The following is a 24,022-nucleotide window of genomic DNA, read 5'->3' on the forward strand; positions in this document are numbered from 1 at the left end:
GACTTGTCTGAATCAACCCCGTCGCCCAGGATTACCGTCTCCACCGGCAGTAAACACCATTTAGCTGTGATCTCACAGACATCGCAGCAACAAGGACGGGGGGGGGGGGGGGGGGGGGGTTGAGAAGGAGGGGTAGAGCTTGGTGGTAGAGCATTTGACTGCAGATCTAGCGTTCTCAGGTTCAAATCTCCCCCTTATGACACTGTAGATTTAAGTGTCTGGCAAAAATGATAAGGAATTCTTTATTCTGCGGTCTCCTTCTAGTGAATCCATGAAGACCTCTCTGGGTTGGTGCCAATGTCAGAAAGGACAGTGTGTGTGTGGACAAGGGAACCTTGCTCACACACACACACACACACCTAACAGTTCTGGATGTACACTCAAGTGAACACTAAACATGACTAAACATCTTTAAACCATTGCCATATATTGCACCCTTACCATTTTTGCACCCATGTCATTTTGCACTAAGCACCCTATTTGTATAGTTTTTTTTTATATATTGTACATTATAACTATTTTATACTTTATATTTATTTTATTCTACACACCTGTCCCCTTAGTATTAGTTACTTAGACTTTGAACCTTTTGTATAGTATAGTATAGTTAGACTTGTTTAAACTTACACTTATTTAAGATTTACTCCTATATGTTGAATGTATGCACCTTCCTGACAAGGTAAATTCCTTGTCTTTGCCAACTTTCATGGCGATTAAAACCCTTTCTGATTTCTGATGTCACCACTGCAGGTATGAAGGTGGGTCTACATCAAAATGAGGATCTGTCAAAACACATTTACACAACTTTTAAGTTATTTATTCATGTCCACAACTTTACCTGACAGGAAATCCCCCCCCCCCCTTTTTTTTTTTATTATTCCTGGTTTTCCCTCATTAACCAGGGTTACAGTCCCAGATGGAACAGAGCCTTTGTCCTGAATCCAGCACAGTCAAACAACAGGAAATAAACAAACAAAACACTACTCGTTGTCAATGTTGATGCCACTGCCAGGTTAGCAGCCGGTTTCTTCCCAGACATCCACACACTTGCCCCCCTCACCCACCCACACACTCATTCCCCCCGCCCGCAAACATGCACGAACACCCTACCCCACACACACAGAAGACTGGAGGGAATCTGGAGTCCAGAGGTCATTCTACAGCGCGGGATGCTGTGGTGAAACATCAGGACTGCTCCATCTTCTCAAACACAAACACCATGTATATACCTGAGGGAGGAGGGGAGGGAGGAAAAGTGAGCGAGGGGAGCGGTGAGAGACAGAGAGGGGGGAGACAGGAGAGAGAGGGAGACAGAAAGCGAGGGAGAGACAGAAAGAGTTAGACGGACAAAGAGGGAGAGAGAGGGAGGGAGGGAGACAGAGAGGAAGTGGTGGGTGGGAGGGGTCGGCGGACAAGACTGGGCAGAAGAAACGTTTAGAGGAGTTCCAAAAAGGAAGATGTAGAGAGGGGAATAAGGCAGAAACTCCATTTATTGAAGTTTTGATGTGGCCCAATCGGTCACGCTCACTGGCCCAGAGCAGTGTAAGTTGAGCTGGGGTCAGGACCACACCAAAGCATCAAGCCATTTCTGATCCCCCTCATCACATATGGACTTCAGCCTCGCTGCTTGGCCACCAATGACTAGTCAAGGAGGTAGTGACTATAGGGGCTAAGCTAGAAGGTAGGGAGTTCAAAGGTAGGGGAGCTAGGAGGTAAAGGCTAGGGGGCTTGGAGTTAGGGGCTAGGAAGCTAGGAAGAAGGAGCTAGGGGTACGAGGGGGTAGGGACTAGGAGGTAGGTACTAGGTAGGGAAAACCTCCAGTGTCCTTCACCGGTGGAGTGAGGATTGTGATGGTGTGTTTGTGCTGGCGAGCCGTGATGGTGAACTAACAAACAGGAGGAGAGAAAAAATACGTACTTGTAGCCTCCCACTCCGACTTGCTCAGCGTCCCCTGTGGAACGAGACACAGTGGGTTAGAAAAGACACACACACACACGCGCTCCTATAGAAAGGAGAGTTGTGGAGTGTGCTGCAGTGTTTGTATGGCTGTTTCAGAGGCTGCTCAGTAATCCAGTCAGTTGAGGTCCAGGAACATTCAGGTCTTTGTCTCTGGGCCTATTGTGAGGAGTCCTTCAGGCTGCCGCCTCCTCCTCCTTTTCCTGCTTCCCTCCCTTCTCCTCCCTCCTACTTCTTCTCCTCCTCTCCCTTCACACTCTTCTCTCCCCCCCCCCCCCCCCCCCCCCTCCCCCTCCCCCTCCCCCTCCTCCAGGTAGGGGTACACACCAGGGGCATGCGAGCTCCCGGGGTTTCAGAGTGACTCCTGGCGTGTTCGTACTGCTCAGGGCTGTCTGGACACGAGGCCTTGGTCCTGCTGTCTGCTGGGTACGGCTGGGGAGGACACACACACACACAATTGTACATCAAAGCTGGAGATGCCAGAGGACCTGTGCTCCTGGTGTGGGCAAGACTACCGTGTGACTATGACAACGCGCAGCAGATGCCATCTGCAAAAACTGTGCAATGAACCTCACACACAACAATAGCAACGCAACTGGGAGCGAGACGGCATTTTGACACCTTTCATGTCTACGTCGTGTAAATACTGTGGGATGAGTAGTGGTGGCTTTTAGTATTATTATTATTATTATTATTATTATGTGAGATAACAGTAGTGTGCCTTGCTGGTATTAAGCCCACTAATATTGCACGTCTAACACATTTAGGAACACACACAAACCCTCGCGACTAAAACTGTTCAAACTACAACTGACAAGCACAGTACTCAAGCAGGTAGTGCAGAGCCTGTCGTAATTCGCTCAGGGTGGTGATGGTGGAGGAAATGACAGAGTTGGTGGAGAGATTTCTCCAGACCAGGGAGACAACATCCGTCTGACGGCTGCAGCCGGGCGGAAGGGCTGCCTAATTACTGACAGGGTGCGCAGCTCAGATAGGGGACCTGGTGAACTAGAGGAGATAGACAGAAGTTCTTATTGGAATGCTATAATCCCACAGAAGCGCTCTCGTTCTTCCTCTCCTCCTCCCCCTCTCGCCCTGGTGTGCGGCGCCTGCTGCTTTGTGGAGATGCCTCACCTCGTTACCTCTGCTTCACATGAGCCTTTCATCTGGACCAGTGTTTCAAATGATAGTTCATGTCATAATTGATTTAGGCCAATCTGAAGGTGTTACAGGTGTGTGAGTCATATCATTATGCTGCACCAGTGTGTGTGTGTGTGTGTGTGTGTGGCAGGCATTAGAATGTCACCAGAATGACTCATTCCGGAGGCGGGGAAAAACAGATGACAAGATGAACAAATGCTGCTTCTGATTGAGAGACCCGGTGACCCCCATTATAACCACGACAGATAAGTAACCTGTAATGTAAACCTACATTATCCCCCAACAGATTCATGTTAACCTACATTATAACCCCTGACAGACTATGAATTTAAACCATTATAACGTGACATATTAACAAAATCCTATTTATTAACCTGACAGCTTAAAATGTTTTGTACTAGAGCATAGCCCAGTCGGTCATATCTCCAGTACCTGCCTCCTCTGAATCAGGATTGGTATACAGTATAGTATTAGTCAGTTTAATATTTGTTCAGGATTAGTATACTTTCTGTATAAGTTTATAGACTATAAATATTAGTATAGTATTTATATTAGTACGGCAGACCCTACCCCCAGGACCTGCATGCGCTGCATCAGGTTTAGTATACAGTATTCTAGTCCAGTATTAGTCAGTAGACCCTACCTCCAGGGCCTGCATGCGCTGCATGAGGCTGCGGTGCTGCTCATCGCTGATGTGCTTCTGGAAGAACTGGGAGAAGGTCTTCTTGTACACCAGACGCATGTTGTACCGCTTCGCCATCCTGCCAACACCACGACACACACACAAGCCGCCAAACAAACAATCCAGTCAATCCTTCACTTCAGTCAGTCAACCACATTCTGGAAACTTCGTCTGTGTCAAACCACCTAGATAAAATGCTGAGAACCAGTGAAAATATCAACTTGACTTATTACCACCATGTCGCAGTGTTTGCATCTGTACCTACCAAGTAAATATCACATGAATTTAGACAAACAAATCATTTGTATCATGTATGAACATATCAGTTGCCATAACCCTCCTAGTTTCAGAATCGTCTGCTAAATGAAGAAAAGGGAAGATGTATAAATGTTAGCCGCATGTCGGATCTACTCCAGCCCTTGATCGCCATCTAGTAGTGAAGACTGGAACTGCATGGGGGAAACATTTCCACAGCACAAGGACCAGAAGCCTTCACTACGAAGCAGGATTTGGGGGTTACTGAGGGGACTTCAGGTTTAACCCTGGGTCTTCAGTGTCATGACATGGTGTTCACTTTCAACCGGGGTGCGTCGCCACGGTAACTTGGCACGGTAAATGCTGCGCACCTAACGTGCTCTGGAGCAGGATACGTTTGAGGTGACAGATCGACCCGTATGAAAGCACCGCCTACTGGCCAATCAGTCCTCCTGGAAAATGGCATCATCGTTCCTAGAAGATCATGTGACCCCCCAGTGAGCGAATGAGAGGGTCTCTTAGGAAGACGAGAGTTTTTAAGAGACTCTTTTCCTGAAGAGTATCTATCTGAGACCGGACTCTCAGGCGGTGGGAAGGGCTTCCTGCTCCGTACGTTGCTAGTGTGACACGTGGAATATGGGTTGAGAAATTGTGTACGGCGCTCAGACTCACTCCTGGAGCAGGGGGAAGTAGACCAGGAACTCGGGGACGTTGACCACGCCCTCCAGGTTGAAGTCGTACTTGCAGCCGAACAGCGGGTAGTCTCCCTTGTTCTGGAACGTAACGCTGAACACCTCGTTACCAAACGAGCAGGAGGAGGATGCCTCCACACGCTTCCTGGAGGGAGGGAGGGAGGGAGGGAAAGATTGAGTAGGAGACAGGGCTGTGAACATCCTGCATGTTTTCCTATCTGCTAAATGCATAAATAACTTTGCAGCTCGTGGGGCGCAACGTTGGCCAATCAAGAGTTGAGTAGTGAGTGACGAGTGGTTGTCAAATTGTAATTCTCGAATCTCAAAAATGTTTACAACCGGCACGAGACACTGAAGTGAAGATGGCAGCAAAGGAGAGCTACGAGCTCAAACGGAAGCGACTTTTTTAATGTAACTAATATGCACTGTGTCGTCTGTTCCCGTCTAAAGCAGACAAGTGGATCTTTTTACACAGGCACCGACAATTTTCGAAAACAATCCCTGACCAGCCATGCTAGCAGACAGCACCTGGTTTGCGTGACAGCTAAGCGGGTGGTGGACAATCCATCTTCCAGGACGTTCACCATGCTGGTCAGGAATTTAAATGCAGATGCCAATCGTGTTATTGCACGACTTATAACAACGGCATATCACGTAATTAAGACGGGCCAGCCGTTCGCCTCGTTCCCCCAGGCTATTGAACTGCAGCAGAAGAATGGTGTCGACTTGGGTACTTAGTATCATACTGATGAAATGCTACGGAAGCTTTTATATATTAGCATTGAGGGACCAGAGATTTCACAGTTTCAGCCAGACAGAGTTGTGCAGAGATGGCTGTCAGCAGGGAAGAGAGCACGTCATGGTTGAGGTTAAAAGTCAATTGTTTTGCTGACTATTACCTTTGTATTTTTTATCACTAGAAATGTGATTTCAGTTTTGTTCTTTTTATATCCAGGATTTGTGAATAAATGGTTAAACATGTTAACAGAATAACACAACTTATAAGTCTTTGGTTTTGTTGTAACAATGATAAATTACAACTTTTGGAGGGGGGGGGGGCAGTAAGTTTCAAACCAAAGTTTTTTAACGTTGAGCCCTGGGAGAGGTTTTGATTCTTCAGCGGAAGCTGACCCAATTCTCTCTCAAACGTAAGAGGCAGGCCCACACACAGCAACCAACACACACACACACACAGACACACACACACACACACACACACACGCACACACGCGTCCTTACACCAGCTCGTATGCGTCGGGCGTTGTGCCGATGAAGAAGCCGCCGGGCCGGAGCCTCTCGCAGGCGTTCCTCAGCATCATGTCCGCCTGCTGCTGCGTCTCAAACGAGTAGTGGTACACAAACTGACAGCTGCACACGTCGAAGCTCATGTCTGGGTCCTGCAGCTTGTCTGACAGCAGCTCCTGGAGGGGGGGGGAAGGAGAGTGGGGGAGGGGGGTTAGTGAGGAGGGATGCAGGGAGAGGAGAAATGGGGGTAGAGGACAGAGGGTGGAGGGGGTGGGCAGAGGAGAAGCGGAGGACAGGGAAGGCGAGGGTGGAGGAGGGTACCTTGGTACAGTCTGCTGCTATGAACTCAGCAGAGAAGATGCGGTCGTGGGGGTTGCCCCTCTTCTTCATGTCGTCATAGCGACTCCGACACTGGTCCACCGACACCTCTGCTATGTCTGTTGATCACAAACACGAGCCGGGGATGTCACGCTCCTCCGACCCCAGTCCTATCGCAGTGATGTGCATGCACACCAGTAGGATGCTGGGTATTGTCGTACAGCAGTACTGTACCAGTACACACAAGGTTGCTGCTGGGTAATGTAGCTCAGCAGTACTGTACGAGGATACACTAGGTGGCTGCTGGGTATTGTAGTCTAGCAGTACTGTACCTGCACAGACCAGGTGATTGATGTGGCCCTTCCTCCACTTGAGCAGGTCTCCTCCCTTGCCACAGCCCAGGTCCAGCACAGACACCTGCCTCCTGTTCGGACGCACCTTGTCCATGATCTCACCTGGGGGGTGGAGGGGGCAGAAGGTTTAAGGTTTCAACCCTAGGCGAGGCCACTCACAGCCTAGCCAGACCGCTCACACAGCCGACATCCCTGTGAGAGGGACCACAGAGACGCGCGGCTGGGCTCGGCGGGTTGGACGACAACTGACCAATGAGGACGCTCTTCAGCCAGTTGTTGAAGTTGCGCATGAAGAAGATCCTGCTCTGGCTCCTGGCCCCCAGCCCCGTCTCCTTCAGAGCATTGTAGTGGCTCGCTACCTTGATACTGTGCTGCTCACCCACTTCCTGGGAGAGGGGGGGGGATAGGTGAGGCAGAGAGAGAGAGAGAGAGAGAGAGAGAGAGAGAGAGAGAGAGAGAGAGAGAGAGAGAGAGAGAGACACACACAACAAGCCCACCATTCAACTGATCCTCCATCACAGCCAAGAAATCCTTCTGTTGGAACTCCAGAATAGACAAACCCTCCAAGCTGTGCTCTGTCACCTGCTTCTTGGTGGGAGACCCCTCCTCGTCGTCCTCTCCGTGGCTCCTCTTGGTGACCTGCTCAGACCTCATCTGGGATGGAGGGAGGAGAGGGGATGGAGTGAGAGGGGAGGAGAGATAGAGAAGAGGTGATAGGAAGATGAGAGGGGGGACAGATAGAGAGGGAGGATGAGTAGGGAGGGCAAGAGAGGGGGATGAGGGAGAGATAGAGAGGGGACATGGGGAAGGCAGAGAGAGAGGACCAGAGATGCAGACAAGAAGCCCACCATTCAACCGTTCCATTACGACATGCGAATGTTCACTCGCTGTTCCAACATCCTCCCCTGCTAGCCTCATAGCTTACAAATCATACAGCCTAAAATCACTGAAAGCTCTCATCTGTCCATACCTGCTTCTTGGTGGGGGAACCCTCCTCATCTTCCTCGTCATGCTTCCTCTTGGTGACCCGCTTTTGCGCTGGACTGTCATCCACGGAGCTCCGCGGGAACTCTGCCTCCCCCGGTCGTCCGCCTTGCTCTGTCCCGGACGCGTCCTCCGCGTGAGCTGCCTCCATCTTCGGTTAGTTAGGTTAGCTACTTAGCTTCGCCAAAAAGAGTTCCGTAGCCAATCTTTACGTGGATAACGGTAAGTTACTCGTCAACTTCAGGGCTTCCCTAGAAAAAACAATAGAATATGTTTAGGATCTTCTTTAAACTTTCTGTGTAAATTAATATTAGGGAAATGTATCCTCTCATTTCATCCGGCTTGGTTAAGAAGTAAGCTACCAGTCTACCTAGAGCCAGTCAGTACAACGGCATTGAACAGTCCGTGCATTACGCTAGCTGGCCACAATGAAACGCACACACCTCTGCCTCTGGTTCACTAGTACAGTACGCTAAAAGAAAATGTCAATGTCATTGAATTAAACGTTAAAGCGTAAGCCCTCAGAGAGAGACGCAATGGTACACCGTGCACAAATCACACACAACTCACTTAAGTTTTCCGCCATTAGCAAGCCAGCTACCCCAGTGCTTTCCGAGTCCAATTTTGCTACTCAACAAAGGGTACGCTGGTTTAGCTCCACCTGCTGGCGCGGAGTGTTAGAGGAACCTCATAAATAATAAAAATGAGCGTGCACGTTCTATGAATTCAATTTCTAGACGAGCAGATCCCCGCTAGCACCTCCCACACACCGATGTTGACGTCCCGTCAAAAAGGACTGTGGCCACATCAGATCGACCCCGTATAGCTGCTCCGGCAGAACGACATTCACCAACACCTGAGACTGACAAACGTCCCGCGCAATGTCAACCAGGTAAAAATCTGTGTCCAACGCAAACGCGATGGGCGACAAAAGCACGAGTCGGGGCCCGGTAACTCGTCACAGGCGAACAACTATATCCTGTGCTGCGGCCGCGGGGGCGACTTACGCCAACGGGAGCAAGAAGCACTCGAGCCCGGGAGCCAAACCTTCTCCGGTACCCGTCGGACACAGAAACGTGAAGGTGAAGGATAAAAAGGCGGATGAGACATCTGTCTCGCCGCGGAAGGAGAGCAGCAAACACGAAACGGCGGTGGATGACAGACTCAGGTACGGTTAGCGCGTTGGCATCACCGCACTACAGCGGGGGTAAACCGGTGGTCAAAAACGCTCGCGTGCCCTCAAGTTTAAATGTGGGCACCCTTTACTGAAACACACCCTTTACTAGACATAAAGCCTACTGCATGTGTCTATATTTCTATGTATATTAAAGGGCAATGAATACTTGTATAGGATATTAGATAGGTTAATGGGCGTTCAGAAGTTTTTTTTGTTAGCTCGTTTAAAAAAAAGTTAGTGTTAAGTATAGCCTAGAATTAAGAATGTGCCGGAGGATAAACTGACTTGAACATGTGGTCAGCTCAGGGTCTGACCCAGTGCCCTTCTAGAGTTCACCATGGAGCGTGTTTGATTCACACACACCCACATCCCTGTGTTAGCTGTCTCCTCCCCTGTGTGTCCTCTGTGTCCTGTCTGTCCCACATTGCGACACAGGATGGTGAAACCATGTGACTCTGTCCTGGGTTCCATGCCAAAGGGAGCCGCGAGTCACAGAGGTGCAGCTTCTGGTTCCTTCTGGTTCCTCTGGAGTTCTAGAACTCTCTAGGGTTCTCGGGTCACTATTCTTCCTGTTCGGTTGGAGTGCTAGAATGCATGGTATGGTGTTCTAATACAGATCTAGAACCCTGGGCTGGGGGTATTGGTTCTGTTGAGTTCTACAATGCATCTAGAGGTGAATGGTTGGAGGAGAGGAGCCAGCCAGTGTGTGTGTTGGTGTGATACTGTCTCTTTAGTTCTTAGAGTTATTGTGTCAGATAGTTGGGAAAGCCCAGCCCCTCCTCTGGCTTTCTCAACAGTGACCTTGGTCTTGAATTTTCTTCACTATTTCTCCACTGGCTCCTTGCTCTACAACCGAGCCCACTTACACATACACACACACATCCACACCCTGCACCCTTCTGAACACACACACACACACCCTCTATACAAGACACACTCCACACACACACACACCCTGTACCCCTTTACAGAAACACAATTTCGACACACATGTGCACTGTACCCCTGTACATACACAATCTCTACACAACACACACTCCACGCCATATACACATGTTTATGTTGCACCCTGTACACACACTCAGATAGAGAGGAGAGGACAAATGGAACAGGAAGGAGGAGGGAGGGACCACGCACAGAGGAGTAGACAGACACACTGACTGGCAGACAGACAAACTGGTGGATAGACAAACTGGTGGATAGACAGGCAGATGGAAAAACTAGTAGAAGGACTGTCAGAGACGGACAGGGAGGCAGGCAGGCAGGCAAACCAACATATTTGCAAACAAACCGACAGACAGACAGACAGACAGACAGACTGTCAGACTCCACTTCTAGAAAAGTTGACAAGTGATACCTACTGACATAATATATTTCCCCCTCTTCTTCCTCTCATCCCTCCTCTCTCCCCCAGTTGCCATGTCACCCAGGAGTCTCTCCTGAGCTCTGCCAGTGGCTACAGCAACTACAGAGGCGTCCTCAACTGGTGTGTGGTCATGCTGGTGAGTTACACACCGGCCACATACTGCTCTTACTGCATACACTGGTGCTGAGTAGACTATGCACATCTGCCATATTCTGCTTCTATTGTATGACTGTATAGACCTGCCACATACTGCTCCTATTAGATAGACTGGTGTAGTGCAGACCTGTTATTAGAGTCAGAGAACCTGCTAGCCATAATCACCAGTCTGCTAGCCACAGTCACCAGCCTGCTAGCTACAGTCCCAGTCTGCTAGCCACAGTCACCAGCCTGCTAGCCACAGTCACCAGCCTGCTAGCCACAGTCACCAGCCTGCTAGCCACAGTCCCAGTCTGCTAGCCACAGACTGCGACTGTCACCAGCCTGCTAGCCACAGTCTCAGTCTGCTAGCCACAGTCACCAGTCTGCTAGCCACAGTCCCAGCCTGTGTGTGGAGGGGGTTGGAGTTGTTGTCCCTCATTATCAAACAGGATCAGAGGACTCTGGACCAGGAAACACAGGCGTCTAGGCAGTCTCTCTCTCTCACACACACACAATCACACACACACCATTGATATTGTGGATGTCAGGACCAAAGGTAGTTGGTGTTAATAGAGCAAAGTTCTTTAGCAGACAGGCATACAGACTGACAGATCTGTAACAACACACTCATCGCTGGTCTGGATTGATGGCTGGAAGCCAGTGGTCCTCTACACATTCAGCTGTCAATCACAGTCTCTCATCAGATTAGTGACTGCTCAGTGGACAGACAGATGGGAGGGAGATAAGGAAGGAAAGAAGGAGGGACAGAAGGTAGGTAGGGAAGGAAGAAGGGATGGAAGGGTAGTAGAAATAAAAGAAGGAAGCATAGTATTGAAGAGGAGAGGAGGCAGAGGAGGCTAGGCTACGGCTAATCTGGGGCTAGGCTAGGGCAGATCTAGGCTGGGCTGACCTGGTGCTTAGGTAGGGATGAGCTGAGCTAGGCTAGGCTAGAAGGGCTGGCCTGGGAAGAACTGGGCTAAGCTATAGTAGAGCTGACTTGGGGCTAGGCTAGGCTATGGCTGGACTAGCGATGGGCTAGGCTGGGCTTCTGTCTATCTGGTTATCAGAGAGTAGATGGTGATTTTTTTACTCTGAGATCATAAACCTGCCTGGATCACTTGGAGATTAATTTACAAACTTCCACCTTCAACCTGTGGGGGGGGGGGGGGGGTAAGAGATAGAGAGAGAGAATGACAGATAGAGAGGTATTTATAGAGGGAGAAGTAAACCATATTATTGCACCACACTCAGCCTCCCTCTCTGCTGCAGGTGTTGAGCAACGCACGGCTCTTCCTGGAGAACTTGATCAAGTAAGTGTCCTCTCTCCTCCTCAACACTGCTGCCAACTCTGGTACCCCTGAGGTGCATTCACCTTTGATTCAGTGGGCTCTCATCCAAACGGATATGCTGTACCACACTGCACTGACTTGAAGAACCTGCTCGTGCTCCTCTGTGACACAGAACCCTCTCCACTCCTCCTCCTGTCCTCTGGCTCCCCCTCCATCCCTCCTCACCTCTCCTCCTCCTCACCTCTCCCATTCTCTCCGTCTCTTCCTGCACCTCTACTCCTCCTCCCCTCCCCTCCAACCTCTCCTACCCTCTCCTCCCCTCCTCCTCCTCCCAGGTATGGTATACTGGTGGATCCTATCCAGGTCGTCTCTCTGTTCCTCAAGGACCCCTACAGGTGGCCAGCATCCTGCCTGATCATTGGTACGGATTAGACAGACACATGCATACATACATACACACACATACACACACCCACACACACACACACACATACACACACACACACACACCTACAAGCACACACACTCACACACCCTCGCAACTCTATGGATCATGGTGTTGTACTCTGTTCCAGCCTCCAATGTGTTCATCCTGACGGCCCTGCACACAGAGCGCAAGCTGGCAGTGGTGAGTCACATGCTATAACAGGTGTTGTAAAGGTGTTATAACAGGTGTTGTAAAGGTGTTATAACAGATTTTATTGAGGGGCTATGTAGGGATGCACCGAATCCAGATTTTTGGGGTTCGGCCGAATACCGAATTCTACTCCCATCCTCAGTCCATTAACACAGTAAACACATTAATGAAGTAAACAACGTCATCAGCAGTGTATTTGTATTTTTTTATGTTAACTGTAAAAAAAAAAAGAATAAAAAAAATAGAATAGGCAACATTATGCCTGGAAGACAAGTGGGAATCTCAAGATCCAATTCATATCCAAAATATTAGCCTTTTAGATTTCTTGAATTTGTTTTGGATGTTTCATACGCAAATGTTTTAACAGCAGAGATGTTGTGTATTGTTTAGGGTCCTTGCCACCACTAGACAAATGGGCATTGCAAATTGAACATGTAGCTCGACTTGAATCGCCTTCTTTTGACTGAAAGTACTGCCAAACAACACTTTTTCTTCTCACGATTTCCATTTTCACTTTCTCTCAGCCTACTGCATTGAACGGTCCACCTACGTAAACACCTTCCCGTAATCATCGGTGGCTTCATTATGTCGACCAGCGTAGTGCAAGCGTAGGGTTCGGTTCGGTGGAAAAAAATTCTAAGGTTCGGGCGAAACCGATGCCCGTCAAAAAGCCCAATATTCGTCCGAAACCGAATCCTGGATTCGGTGCATCCCTAGGGCTATGACAGGTGTATCAAAGGTATTATGATGTGTTTTTGGAGCTGTTATAACAGGTGCATTAAAGGTGCAATGTTGTTGTGGACCTCAGGGCACTATCTCAGAGAGAACGGGGAGATTCATACACTACACCAACCTGGCAACCATGCTGTTCTTTCCCTCTGCTACTGTGCTCTCCATCTCCTCCATAACCCCCGGTGAGGACAACACACACCAGATACACTATGTTGCCAAAAGTATTCGCTCGTCTGCCTTCACACGCATATGAACGTGAGTGACATCCCATTCTTAAACCATAGGAGTTCATATGATGTCGGCCCACGCTTTGCAGCTATAACAGCTTCAACTCGTCTAGGAAGGCTTTCCACAAGGTTTAGGAGGGTGTTTATGGGAATTTCTGACACTTCTTCCAGAAGTGCATTTGTGAGGTCAGACAGATGTTGGACGAGAAGGCCTGGCTGGCAGTCTCCGCTCTAATTCATCCCAAAGGTGTTCTATTGGGTTGAGGTCAGGATCTGTGCAGGCCAGTCAAGTTCTTCCACACCAAACTCGCTCATCCATGTCTTTATGGCCCATGCTTTGTGCACCTGAATTCAATGATTTGGATAGCTGAGTGAATACTTTTGGCAATATAGTGTAAGTATAAATACACACACATACATACACCTACATGTTTGTGACATTTTCTTTTATTGATTTTTTTCAAGTTTGTGTCATACACACTCACAAATCGATTTCGATACACACACACTCACAAATCGATTTCGATACACACACACACACACACACACACTCACACAATTACATATACACATCCACACTTACCCCAAAACTATGGATTTCTGCTGGTTTCTGTGTTGCCTGGACAACCTATGTTTATATATATATATGTGTGTGTGTGTGTGTGTGTCAGTTGGAGGTGTGTTTGCTCTGGGTGTGTACTCTGTGCTCTTCTTGAAGCTCTTCTCCTACAAGGATGTGAACCGGTGGTGCAGAGAGATAAGACAGGCCAAGGCCCGCACCCTGTCCCGCTCACACTCCTGTAAGTGCACTACACACAGCATACTACACACAGCATACTACACACTACACACTAACAGTGCGTTCACACTGCAGCGTTTTTTAACGCTCTGCATCGCTTGCCTTCCCACAGTACACCACGCTCGGGGGCGTGTTAGACAAGTTAATACAGAGTTGTAGTTCTCTAAGGTCACTGTTGTAGTCATGGCCAAGCGTGCAGATTTGGGTTCATGTACTCACAATATCGATCAAAATACCACTTTTACACAACATTTATGTAAGTGCAAGATTTTACTAGTGCAAGATTACAGTAGAATACATGTTACGCCACCGGTCACTCAACCAGTCGTTTGTAGGCTGGGCTAGCAGTGGCACAGAACAGTCACGTAATGTGACGAGACTGAATTTAAAAGTAGGCTATAAAAACACACTAGGAACAATGACGACATCGGCAACCATGCACCATGCATTATTAGTTTAATGTAATCTTTAAATTCAGGCTCGTCACATTAGTAACTTTGTTCTGAACAGAACTGGGTGTGCAGACACATACGAAAAGTTTCTCCTCCATCTTGAAATTGTGAAACCTAGAAATGTTTATCATGACCAAAGGTTGCTACGTTACAAGAAACAAGAAAACAATCCGATTGGCCAACGCTAGCGTTTTCACGCTCCTCATTTACATAAAGTTGAGAAAATCCAACTTGCAACGCTCCGCTCCGCTCCGCTCGCCTTCCCACAATGCCCTACGCGAGCGTCAACGCCTGGTTTCATTGAAAATGAATTGGAAGCCGACGCCACGCGCCGCCCGCTCCGCTGCAGTGTGAACGCACTGTAAGCCCTACACTCTACACGCTACACACTGCCTACTCCAACCTACACCATAAGTACTAACCTGCACCCTACCCTGCTCCCTACACCCTACCCTGCTCCCTATGCCCTACCCTGCTCCCTACACCCTGCCTTCTTCCCTACACCCTACCCTGCTCCCTATGTCCTACCCTGCTCCCTACACCCTACCCTCCTCCCTACACCCTACCCTCCTCCCTACACCCTACCCTCCTCCCTACACCCTACCCTCCTCCCTACCCTACCCTACACCCTACACTCCTCCCTACACCCTACCCTCCTCCCTACACCCTACCCTGCTCCCTACACCCTACCCTCCTCCCTACACCCTACCCTGCTCCCTACACCCTACCCTCCTCCCTACACCCTACCCTCCTCCCTAACCCTACCCCACTCCCTACACCCTACCCTCCTCCCTACACCCTACCCTCCTCCCTACCCTACCCTACACCCTACACTCCTCCCTACACCCTACCCTCCTCCCTACACCCTACCCTCCTCCCTACACCCTACCCTCCTCCCTACACCCTACCCTGCTCCCTACACCCTACCCTCCTCCCTACACCCAACTCTGCTCCCTACACCCTACCCTCCTCCCTACCCTCCTCCCTAACCCTACCCCACTCCCTACACCCTACCCTCCTCCCTACACCCTACCCTCCTCCCTACACCCTACCCTCCTCCCTACCCTACCCTACACCCTACCCTCCTCCCTACACCCTACCCTCCTCCCTACACCCTACCCTCCTCCCTACACCCTACCCCACTCCCTACACCCTACCCTCCTCCCTACACCCTACCCTCTTCCCTACACCCTACCCTCCTCCCTACACCCTACCCTCCTCCCTACACCCTACCCTGCTTCTTTCCCACAGGCCCCTCGGTGGCTCAGTTAAACGGTTCTGCCGTGCATGCTCACGTGACCTACCCCGGCAACCTGCGGCACAGAGGTATGCATGACGACAGACCATAATACTCCCCGCCCAAGCTTCACTACACAACACGTAGCCACAGTCACGATCCACACAGATGGGTAACGTTTGAGATATGGACATTTAACAGATCGTTCCTTACAAAATGCAACAATGGATCTGTGTATGTATGTACTGTATGTATACTGTTGGGTCCAAATATCTGACACCAGATTGAACATTTAATGGGCAAATTGAAGATTGAGAAACCCAAAGCATTCTGACATAACATGGGGTGACATGGGTCATCTGTTTTTGCAGTCCATGCATGCTGTCATCAAAGCAGAAATGGAGGACATACCAAATACTAAGATATTCAGAAATTACTGTAACTTTTTCATGGATTTTAATTTCCACTCAAATTGTTAAGCTGATATCAACATTTGTAATGAAAAACCATTGTATTACATTCCAAACGAAGGCAGAATAGATTTATCTTCACTGGTGGACTCTGTGGGCCCTACAGATGTGTACTGTGTTGTTTTTTTCCAGACATGTACTACTTTGTGTTCGCTCCAACTCTCTGCTATGAACTGAACTTCCCCCGGTCGCCACGGATACGCAAGAGCTTCCTGCTGAGAAGGTTGTTTGAGATGGTGAGTCTTTATTGCTACCACACACAGTTACACTTGTATTCCCTAATCTACAAACACACACACACAGATGCCAGGAGACTAAAATATGTTGTTACATTTACATTCCCTTATCTACACAGTACACCCACACACACACACACACCGGGAGACCAAAATACAGTATGTTGTAACATTTGTCTTCCTTTATCTACACACACACACACACACAGATGCCGGGAGACCAAAATATGTTGTTACACTTGCATCCCTAATCCACACACACACACACACACTCACACTCACACACAGAGACATTGCTTAACCCTTTGTATTCCTCTTCCAGTTGTTTCTTATTCAGTTACTGGTGGGGTTGATACAGCAGGTGAGTTATTACCTACCGAGCTGATCCAACTAATGACACCTAATCCAACACCTGTTAATACTACCTCATTGTTACTCCTAAAACACAGATTCATGACCTACTATCTATACATTTAATAACACCCAATAACTACCTGCTACCTGACTACTATACCTAATAACAACTACAACGTGACTAAAACACCACAATAACTCTTATTAACGACCAAATACTGAATTCTAAGTTGTATACCAAGAACATGCCCTACTAACCTTTATTAAACACCCAAACACTGCATCCATTATTAAACACCCAAACACTGCATCCATTACTAATCTTTATTATACTGTAGACCCAACCACCAACCAGGCTCCATAGAAAGAACTTCCTTAAATCTGTGTGTGTGTGTGTATGTTGTTTGCAGTGGATGGTTCCCACCATACAGAACTCCATGAAGCCCTTCCGGGTCAGTATCCTTCTAGAACATTCAAATCATTAATACTCTGGGAAGGTTCTAGAGCCTGTGTGTTCTGCTGGAATTTCCACTTCTCTCTGCTGGTGGAAGGTGACCATGTGTCCTTGTCTCTCCCCCCCATGACAGGAGATGGACTTCTCCAGAATGATGGAGCGCCTGCTGAAGCTGGCTGTAAGTTCTCAGACATCAGACAGACCATAATACCCCAGGCCCGTCTCCATAGCAACCTGATGATGGGTCACTGCCACAGCCCCCCTCCCCCCTCTGTCCTTGTGTTCTACTAGCTTAACCCTTATTGACTAATAGCCCAAGTCTTCCTTTTTTCCTCTCCTTCCCCTCCCTCCATCCTTCCCCCTCCCTCTCCTCCCTCCTTTCCTCCTTCCTCTTCTTACCCTTCCTCCATTCTCTCCCTCCCCTCCCCTCCCCCCCTTTCCTTCCTCCTCCACCCTCCATCTCCTCCCCTCCTCACCTCCCTGCCCCCTGGCTCTTCCTCTCCTCCTTTCCCCCTCCTCACCTCTACTGCAGGTTCCTAACCATCTAATATGGCTCCTGTTTTTCTATTGGTTCTTCCACTCCTCTCTGAACTTCGTAGCTGAGCTCATGCAGTTTGGAGACCGGGAGTTCTACAGGGACTGGTGGTGAGTAGACCAATCACAGCCCACATGTAGGGGGTTGCTCTGCTGTTACAGGGCATAATTAAACTGAATGTGTCCCATTGGAACCAAAAAGTTCTGGAAAGTCTGAATATTGACCAGTACCAGGCTGACCAGTATAAACTGGTTGACCAGTATAGATAGGCTGACCAGTATAAACAGGCTGACCAGTATCAGGCTGACCATTATACAGGCTGACCAGTATAAATAGGTTGACCAGTAGACAGGCTGACCAGTTCAGTCTCTCTCCTCTGCTATAGGAACTCTGAGACGGTCACTTACTTCTGGGCTAACTGGAACATTCCGGTCCACAAGTGGTGTCTACGGTGAGAACCAACTCTGAAAAACGACATTTTCCAGCAGGCTCTCCGCCTGCCTAGCTCTTCCTGTGGAGAGCCTATCAATACACATTGCATATTTTGTGGAAGGAAATTGGTCATGGACATTGACCTGGCCCAAATACTAAATTTATTACTATGGATGCAAGAATATCTTAAATTGGCCTCTTAAATCTGCACTAGAGATTGACATTCCACTGGCACTGAGCTGTCTGTGTTACTAAACAACTCTGAGGGCCTCATTAGCTTACACACAAAAACATGTTTATATGGGATGACATTTGTATTTTTGTTCTTTATTGTAGTCTACCTTTAAGTTGATTTACGTATACAAACAGTAGTTGGTTATCATCATATATAATTTCATTAGATTCAAGATATTTTGATAACATATTTTACAATAACTTGTTTTTACGCTCGCTCGCATGAGAAACTGAACCTAGCTTGGTGCTTGTGATGAAGATGTGTGTGTTCTGTGTCTGTAGTCATTTCTACAAGCCCATGATGAAGAGGGGGGCCAACAAGCTGTTGGCTCAGACCGCTGTGTTCCTGCTCTCTGCCTTCTTTCACGAGGTACACACACACACACGTATGCACATACACACACTCTTTACCACACATGCTTTCTCTCCTGTCTCTGATAGTGTGTGTGTGTGTTTATTTCAGTATCTGGTGAGCGTTCCCCTGAAGATGTTCAGGTTGTGGGCCTTTATGGGCATGATGGCTCAGGTGAGATCTCCCACACACACACACACACACACCTACAAAGAGGAACATACGCACACACTCTCTCCATACCACACACATAAACATACACACCTCACACACACACTGTTCACTCCACGCACACTGTCCAGACTTCACACACACTCTCTCCACATTACATAAATATTAGTATGTATACTATATTGTCACAACTGTTAGTTCCAACCAAGTAATTTAATTGGACAAGTGCTTATGTAGGGTGTAACTTTTAACTGTACATGTATCACTCCGCTTTACAGGTGTACTAATAACCGCTAATTACACTAACCATCATTATCCACCACCAAAGCAACTGTCAACTGTCCCGTTTTTTATCTGGCTACACAATAAATTGGAAAAGTACAGATAAACATGGGTGATACAAAGTAGCTGACCTGTGGTAAAGTTGCAGGCTCGTGTGCAGGAAAGTGTTTGTATCACTTGGCAACAGTTCAGTCTCAGTCCAGTTGGAGAGCTATTTGTGTGGGCAGAGCCACATAAATGATGAATTAAACAAATCCTAATCTGTTGTCATTTATTACTGTTAACTAAAATGGTGGGTGTAGAACTGTTGTATAAAAGCAAAATTACACCCAAGGTCAAGCTGAAGATAATCCCAGCTGAGCTGTATTCAGTAAATATTTATATAGACATTATATCTAACTAACCTCCTCTTCTTCTTGGTTCAGATCCCTCTGGCCGTGTTCGTGGGCAAATTCCTGCGTGGTAACTACGGCAATGCGGCGGTGTGGATATCTCTGATTATTGGCCAGCCAGTTGCCGTGCTGATGTATTTCCATGACTACTATGTCCTTCATTACGTGCCGTCCACATGAAGACAAACCCTCCAACAACAGAGGAAGGGAGTGTGTGTGTGTGTGTGAGAGTGGGACACGATACTGTGTGATATGTCGTGATGGTTACAGGTGATATCTGTGATAATTCTGCTTGTATTTGTTGATGCACCTGAACACTGTAGAGAGCAGCTGTCTCCAATCTGCTGTCTGTCACTGCCAAAGCTACAGGACAGGGTCTCTCTCTCTCTCTCTCTCTCTCTCTCTCTCTCTCTCTCTCTCTCACACCCTCTCTCTCTCTCTCTCTCTCACACACCCTCTCTCTCTCTCACACTCTCTCTCTCTCACACTCTCTCTCTCTCTCTCTCACACCCTCATAGAGAACTGTCTGTTCTCTCTCTCTCTCTCTCTCTCTCTCTCTCTCTCTCTCTCTCACACCCTCATAGAGAACTGTCTGTTCTCTCCCTCCCCCTTCCCTATCTCCCTGTAAAGATCAATGCAAGGCCCTGTTCTGTCTATGTTAACTAGACTCAGCCTGTACAGGTGTCTAATAGTTGCAAGTCTCAATCTGACCAATGATTGGTTGCCTGAGTTCTAGAAGTTGCAATCCGACCGATGATTGGTCATCTGAATTTTAGAATTCCCATTCTCACCGATGATTGGATAATGAGTTGTAGCTGAGGTCACACATTTACAACACTCCATGTTTTTCATATTTTGTTTGACCAAATCTTGTGTAAACATAGTTAATTTAATATTTAACTTGCTAATTATTTTTCACTTTAAAATGTATTGCCATTTGCCAAGCAATATATATATTTATTGTCTGCTCATTTCCAGTTGTGAAACAAGTTTAGTTGCCATATCAGATCAGTAGATGTACTGTGGTTCCTGGCTGCAGTCAGCAGTCTGCATGCAGTATGTGTATGTTTAGACACACAGCTTCTCTTCTGTAAAACCGTTTATGCCTGCATGTCTGTGCCTTGAGACTACATTACCCACAATTCATGCCTGTGTGGATGGAGACTCCAAACGACAGTACGCAGACCGCCTCCATCTGAACCCATCTTACGTTTAATTCCCCCAATGTTCTTGGTGTGTTCCATTCCAAAGTGCGCCGTCAGAAGTGACGGTGGAGTTCCGTGTTCTGCAGCTTTCTCCTGTGTGACGTCTGGCGATAAAGACAACCACCTCGGAAGGCTCCAGAAGGTGTTGTTCTCCTGCGAGCTCAGAGGCGTTTACGAGCCGCCATCTTGACTTTTGATAAAGATGTTTATACAAGTCACCAGCTCCAGATCTATTTTTCCAGAAGCTGTGAGGGGCAGTGTGCAGCTGGACCTGAAGGGGGCGCTGTCAGTGTTGCTCCCTGTTGCACTGATCTCAGAAAACTTTGTGTGTTAGACAGGGACCCAGTGTCTACCTGTCTGTCTGTCTCTGTCAGCCAATCCAGCTGGCCTGGGAGTTTCTCTCCAAAGGCAGCTGAAGAACCAGCCTAATAAAGCTGCCTGTCTGTGGACGCCAACCCTTCCGTCTCTAGTCTCCTGTTGTCAACTCCCTCTGCCAACAAGTGGTGCCACTCCACCACTCAGTCCCCTGGATCAATCACTACCCTCCACTCAGTCACCTACACCAATCACTACTCTCCACTCAGTCACCTGCACCAATCACTACTCTCCACTCATTCACCTACACCAATCACTACTCTCCACTCAGTCACCTGCACCAATCACTACTCTCCTCTCAGTCACCTGCACCAATCAATTATCCTTGTACCACGACACTGATCACAAGGCGTGTATAAAATGTTTTATTGTGCAGAATAAACAGAAATATAGATTTGGAAAAAAATACACATGGTTCCAAAATAACAAAGAAAAGCAACAACAGCACAACCAACAAATGCATCATACTTTTTCATTAAGAGAATCTGCAACACAATTTCACATCTGGAATAGAGTGGTAAGGTCCTGCATTGCTATTGCTGTGGAGACGGGGAGGGAGGGAGGGAGGGAGGAGAAAGAGATTACCAACGAGGCTGTAGCTCTTAGTGTTGTCTTTGTTTGGTGAGAGGTGTGTGTACGTCTCGGAGGTGTGCGTATGTCTCGGAGGTGTGTGCGCAGGAGAGGTGTGTGTGTGTGCGGCTCACCTTGGCCTTGTTCTGAACAGGCAGGTACAGCTTGAACTCTGCAGGCAGCTCATCCTCCGAGTACAGTCTGTCGGAGAAATACACCCTCCTGATGCGGCAGTTAGCATGGATCTGAGGAGAGGAGACAGACATGAACTACTCCTATCTTCCCACCTGGTGTGTGGCAGTGTGCGTGAGAGGGTGATGGGGTGTGTGTGTGTGTGCGTATAAGAGAGAGGGCGAGTGCGTGAGGGGAAGAGAGAGTGTGTGCGCGAGAGAGGGAGTGAGTGGGTGTGAGAGGGAGAAAGACTGCGTGGAAGAGTGTCACAAAGAGAGACAGTGTGCGTGTGAGAGAGCGAGTGTGTGTGTGGTTGAGCCCGTGTCTGTCTGACCTGCACACGGAGAGTCTCGATGTAGTTGGTTCCGTAGGCGCGGCGGGTGAAGTCAGACAGGTTGAACTGGATCTGGTTCCATCCATCATCCAGCCTCATGGGCATGGTGCAGATGAAGGGCTTGACCCGGGTGGTGCTCTGGTAGTTGCTGGCTCGGAACCGCCGCCTCACGTTCTTATCATCCAGGACCTGGGGAGACGGAACCGGAGAATGTTTATCCGGGAGGGAACCGGTTCCGGACAGCCGGATTAGCATTATTGTATGGCTGCAAGCTCAGAGATCCATATTATTGGCTGGTGTCTCAGAACAGTGTCGCTCTCGTTGAATGTTGATAGGAAAGTTGGGTCAGTTTGAGGAGGTTTCCAGGGCGGCCGGGTGGAGTGTCCGGGGGCGGGGAGGGAGGACACCTACCTGGACCTCGAAGGTGAAGTACTTCTTCAGGTTTTTGATGATCATGACTAAGAACGGCAGCTTGATGCCCAGGGTCTTCTTGGGATCGGCTGGACAGGTGATGTAGGTGGTGCTGTGAGAGGAGAGGGGAGGAGAGAAGAGGAGCGTGGGGGAGGAGAGAAGGGGAGCGTGGGGGAGAAGAGAAGGGGAGAGGGGTGGCATGGTGAGATGATGTGAGGGTGGACGAGCCTGAAATCGCTAGTTGTAGTCGTCTAGCCCTGAGATCGCTAGTTATAGTCAAGTTCATTTTAAATGATACTCCACTAGGTCATAATACCCTTTCCAACACAAAAAGTGCTGAACATGCATGATCAAATGCCATCAAAGTATCAGTAAAAACGCCCCGGAAGCCAGAGGGTCAACACCAGCTCGAGACGGGCAGCCTACCTCACATTGGTTCCCTCCACTTCCAGCACGAGCGACTGGATGTCGTTGTCTGTAATGCGCTTGATGTGGCCGTTTCTGACCTGTTGAAATGTAACATAATACACTGTTTGCCAGCTGGCTAGCTAACCAAAGGCTTTGCATTGAGCTAGTGAAACCGGTTTGTAGGTTAGCTAAAGTTAGCTAGCTATCCTGTGTGGGGTGTCAGTAACACATACATGTTCGCAATGTATGAGGAGCACATACTGTACTGTACTATTCTCAACATCGTAGCAAAGGTAAGCTGATTCGTGTAAGCTACAGTACTAGCTAACAAGCTCGTGTTGAATCCAGCAGATTACTCTGTAACATTGCTAAAGATGTATCTTACCTTTTTATCCCATATCTGAAGAGGTTTGCTTCCAATGCTATATAATATGGATAAAAACCCACTTTGAAACGTGTTTTTAAACATAGTCTGCGCGTCTGTAAGACAGACTAATGCACATGTGTTATTGTCTTCCTGTTGCTAACGTTACGCTTGTTTGGGTATAGATTTTGCTCTTGGGTCTCACAAATTCCGTGTGATACAAAATGAAAGATCTTTTCGTTCCGACACTCAAAGCAGGCACGATGAGTGACATCCGCTATTAGCAAGCAAAGCAATTTCAGTAAAAACAAAAATTCCAGCAGAGTTGCTGTGTGATCCCTCTGACTGCCGACTAAAAAAGAATCACTTGGTTGAAGTTGCTATGAAACACAATGCGGACCTGCCTTCATCACCTCGGACTTCATTGTTGACGCAAATCGGTTTCCATAGAAACAGAAAGCTCACTCGCTGAAGGATGCTGTCGAGTCAAGTGACTTCTCTTCTTCAAACATTTTCCTAATTTGGTTAAGTATTAATTATGTTATATTTGTATTAAATTATATTATACTGCT

At 48.1% G+C, this 24,022-nt stretch overlaps 3 protein-coding genes across 4 annotated transcripts; 1 reads left to right on the forward strand and 2 right to left on the reverse strand.

Annotated features, from left to right (window-relative positions):
- Positions 1-1,069: 1,069 nt before the first annotated feature.
- On the reverse strand, positions 1,070-8,345 carry rnmt (RNA (guanine-7-) methyltransferase). 2 transcript variants are annotated; one of them, XM_062486535.1, is made up of 12 exons: positions 8,217-8,345; positions 7,633-7,897; positions 7,245-7,316; positions 6,913-7,048; positions 6,642-6,764; positions 6,313-6,428; positions 5,986-6,167; positions 4,727-4,891; positions 3,761-3,878; positions 2,284-2,388; positions 1,918-1,951; positions 1,070-1,229 (listed from the first exon to the last, which is right to left on the reverse strand). In XM_062486535.1, exons 2-12 carry the CDS (start codon positions 7,795-7,797, stop codon positions 1,186-1,188), a joined length of 1,260 nt encoding a protein of 419 aa, XP_062342519.1. In that variant the 5' UTR covers positions 7,798-7,897; positions 8,217-8,345; the 3' UTR covers positions 1,070-1,185. The 2 variants fall into 2 exon arrangements, with proteins under 2 accessions (XP_062342519.1, XP_062342520.1); XM_062486536.1 differs by having other exon boundaries at positions 8,090-8,228.
- A 40-nt stretch (positions 8,346-8,385) lies between these two features.
- On the forward strand, positions 8,386-20,038 carry dgat1a (diacylglycerol O-acyltransferase 1a). Its single transcript, XM_062486534.1, has 17 exons — positions 8,386-8,814; positions 10,238-10,325; positions 11,597-11,637; positions 11,952-12,037; positions 12,192-12,244; positions 13,062-13,167; positions 13,884-14,012; positions 15,715-15,789; positions 16,303-16,406; positions 16,729-16,767; positions 17,171-17,212; positions 17,348-17,392; positions 17,747-17,859; positions 18,135-18,200; positions 18,698-18,785; positions 18,879-18,941; positions 19,646-20,038. Exons 1-17 carry the CDS (start codon positions 8,567-8,569, stop codon positions 19,790-19,792), a joined length of 1,533 nt encoding a protein of 510 aa, XP_062342518.1. The 5' UTR covers positions 8,386-8,566; the 3' UTR covers positions 19,793-20,038.
- A 1,505-nt stretch (positions 20,039-21,543) lies between these two features.
- On the reverse strand, positions 21,544-23,812 carry cfap20 (cilia and flagella associated protein 20). The gene is made up of 6 exons (XM_062487068.1): positions 23,472-23,812; positions 23,105-23,184; positions 22,679-22,790; positions 22,268-22,456; positions 21,897-22,007; positions 21,544-21,731 (listed from the first exon to the last, which is right to left on the reverse strand). The coding sequence occupies exons 1-6, from the start codon at positions 23,553-23,555 to the stop codon at positions 21,726-21,728; spliced, it is 582 nt and encodes a 193-aa protein (XP_062343052.1). The 5' UTR covers positions 23,556-23,812; the 3' UTR covers positions 21,544-21,725.
- Positions 23,813-24,022: the final 210 nt, after the last annotated feature.

The sequence above is a fragment of the Osmerus eperlanus genome, chromosome 20 (genome assembly GCF_963692335.1).
Source record: "Osmerus eperlanus chromosome 20, fOsmEpe2.1, whole genome shotgun sequence".
Taxonomy (NCBI): Eukaryota; Metazoa; Chordata; class Actinopteri; order Osmeriformes; family Osmeridae; genus Osmerus; species Osmerus eperlanus.

Excerpts from the sequence above, each read along its gene's own strand:
- rnmt (XM_062486535.1), bottom strand. The coding sequence starts at position 7,797 with ATGGAGGCAGCTCACGCGGAGGACGCGTCCGGGACAGAGCAAGGCGGA. Across the intron at positions 6,765-6,912 it reads GCTGAAGAGCGTCCTCATTG|GTGAGATCATGGACAAGGTG; the intron begins GTCAGTTGTCGT and ends TCCACCCCCCAG. Across the intron at positions 4,892-5,985 it reads CCCGACGCATACGAGCTGGT|GAAGCGTGTGGAGGCATCCT; the intron begins GTAAGGACGCGT and ends CCCTCCCTCCAG.
- cfap20 (XM_062487068.1), bottom strand. The coding sequence starts at position 23,555 with ATGTTTAAAAACACGTTTCAAAGTGGGTTTTTATCCATATTATATAGC. Across the intron at positions 22,791-23,104 it reads GTGGAGGGAACCAATGTGAG|CACCACCTACATCACCTGTC; the intron begins GTAGGCTGCCCG and ends CTCCTCTCACAG. Across the intron at positions 22,457-22,678 it reads ACTTCACCTTCGAGGTCCAG|GTCCTGGATGATAAGAACGT; the intron begins GTAGGTGTCCTC and ends CCGTCTCCCCAG.
- dgat1a (XM_062486534.1), top strand. The coding sequence starts at position 8,567 with ATGGGCGACAAAAGCACGAGTCGGGGCCCGGTAACTCGTCACAGGCGA. Across the intron at positions 12,038-12,191 it reads AGCATCCTGCCTGATCATTG|CCTCCAATGTGTTCATCCTG; the intron begins GTACGGATTAGA and ends ACTCTGTTCCAG. Across the intron at positions 15,790-16,302 it reads CGGCAACCTGCGGCACAGAG|ACATGTACTACTTTGTGTTC; the intron begins GTATGCATGACG and ends GTTTTTTTCCAG.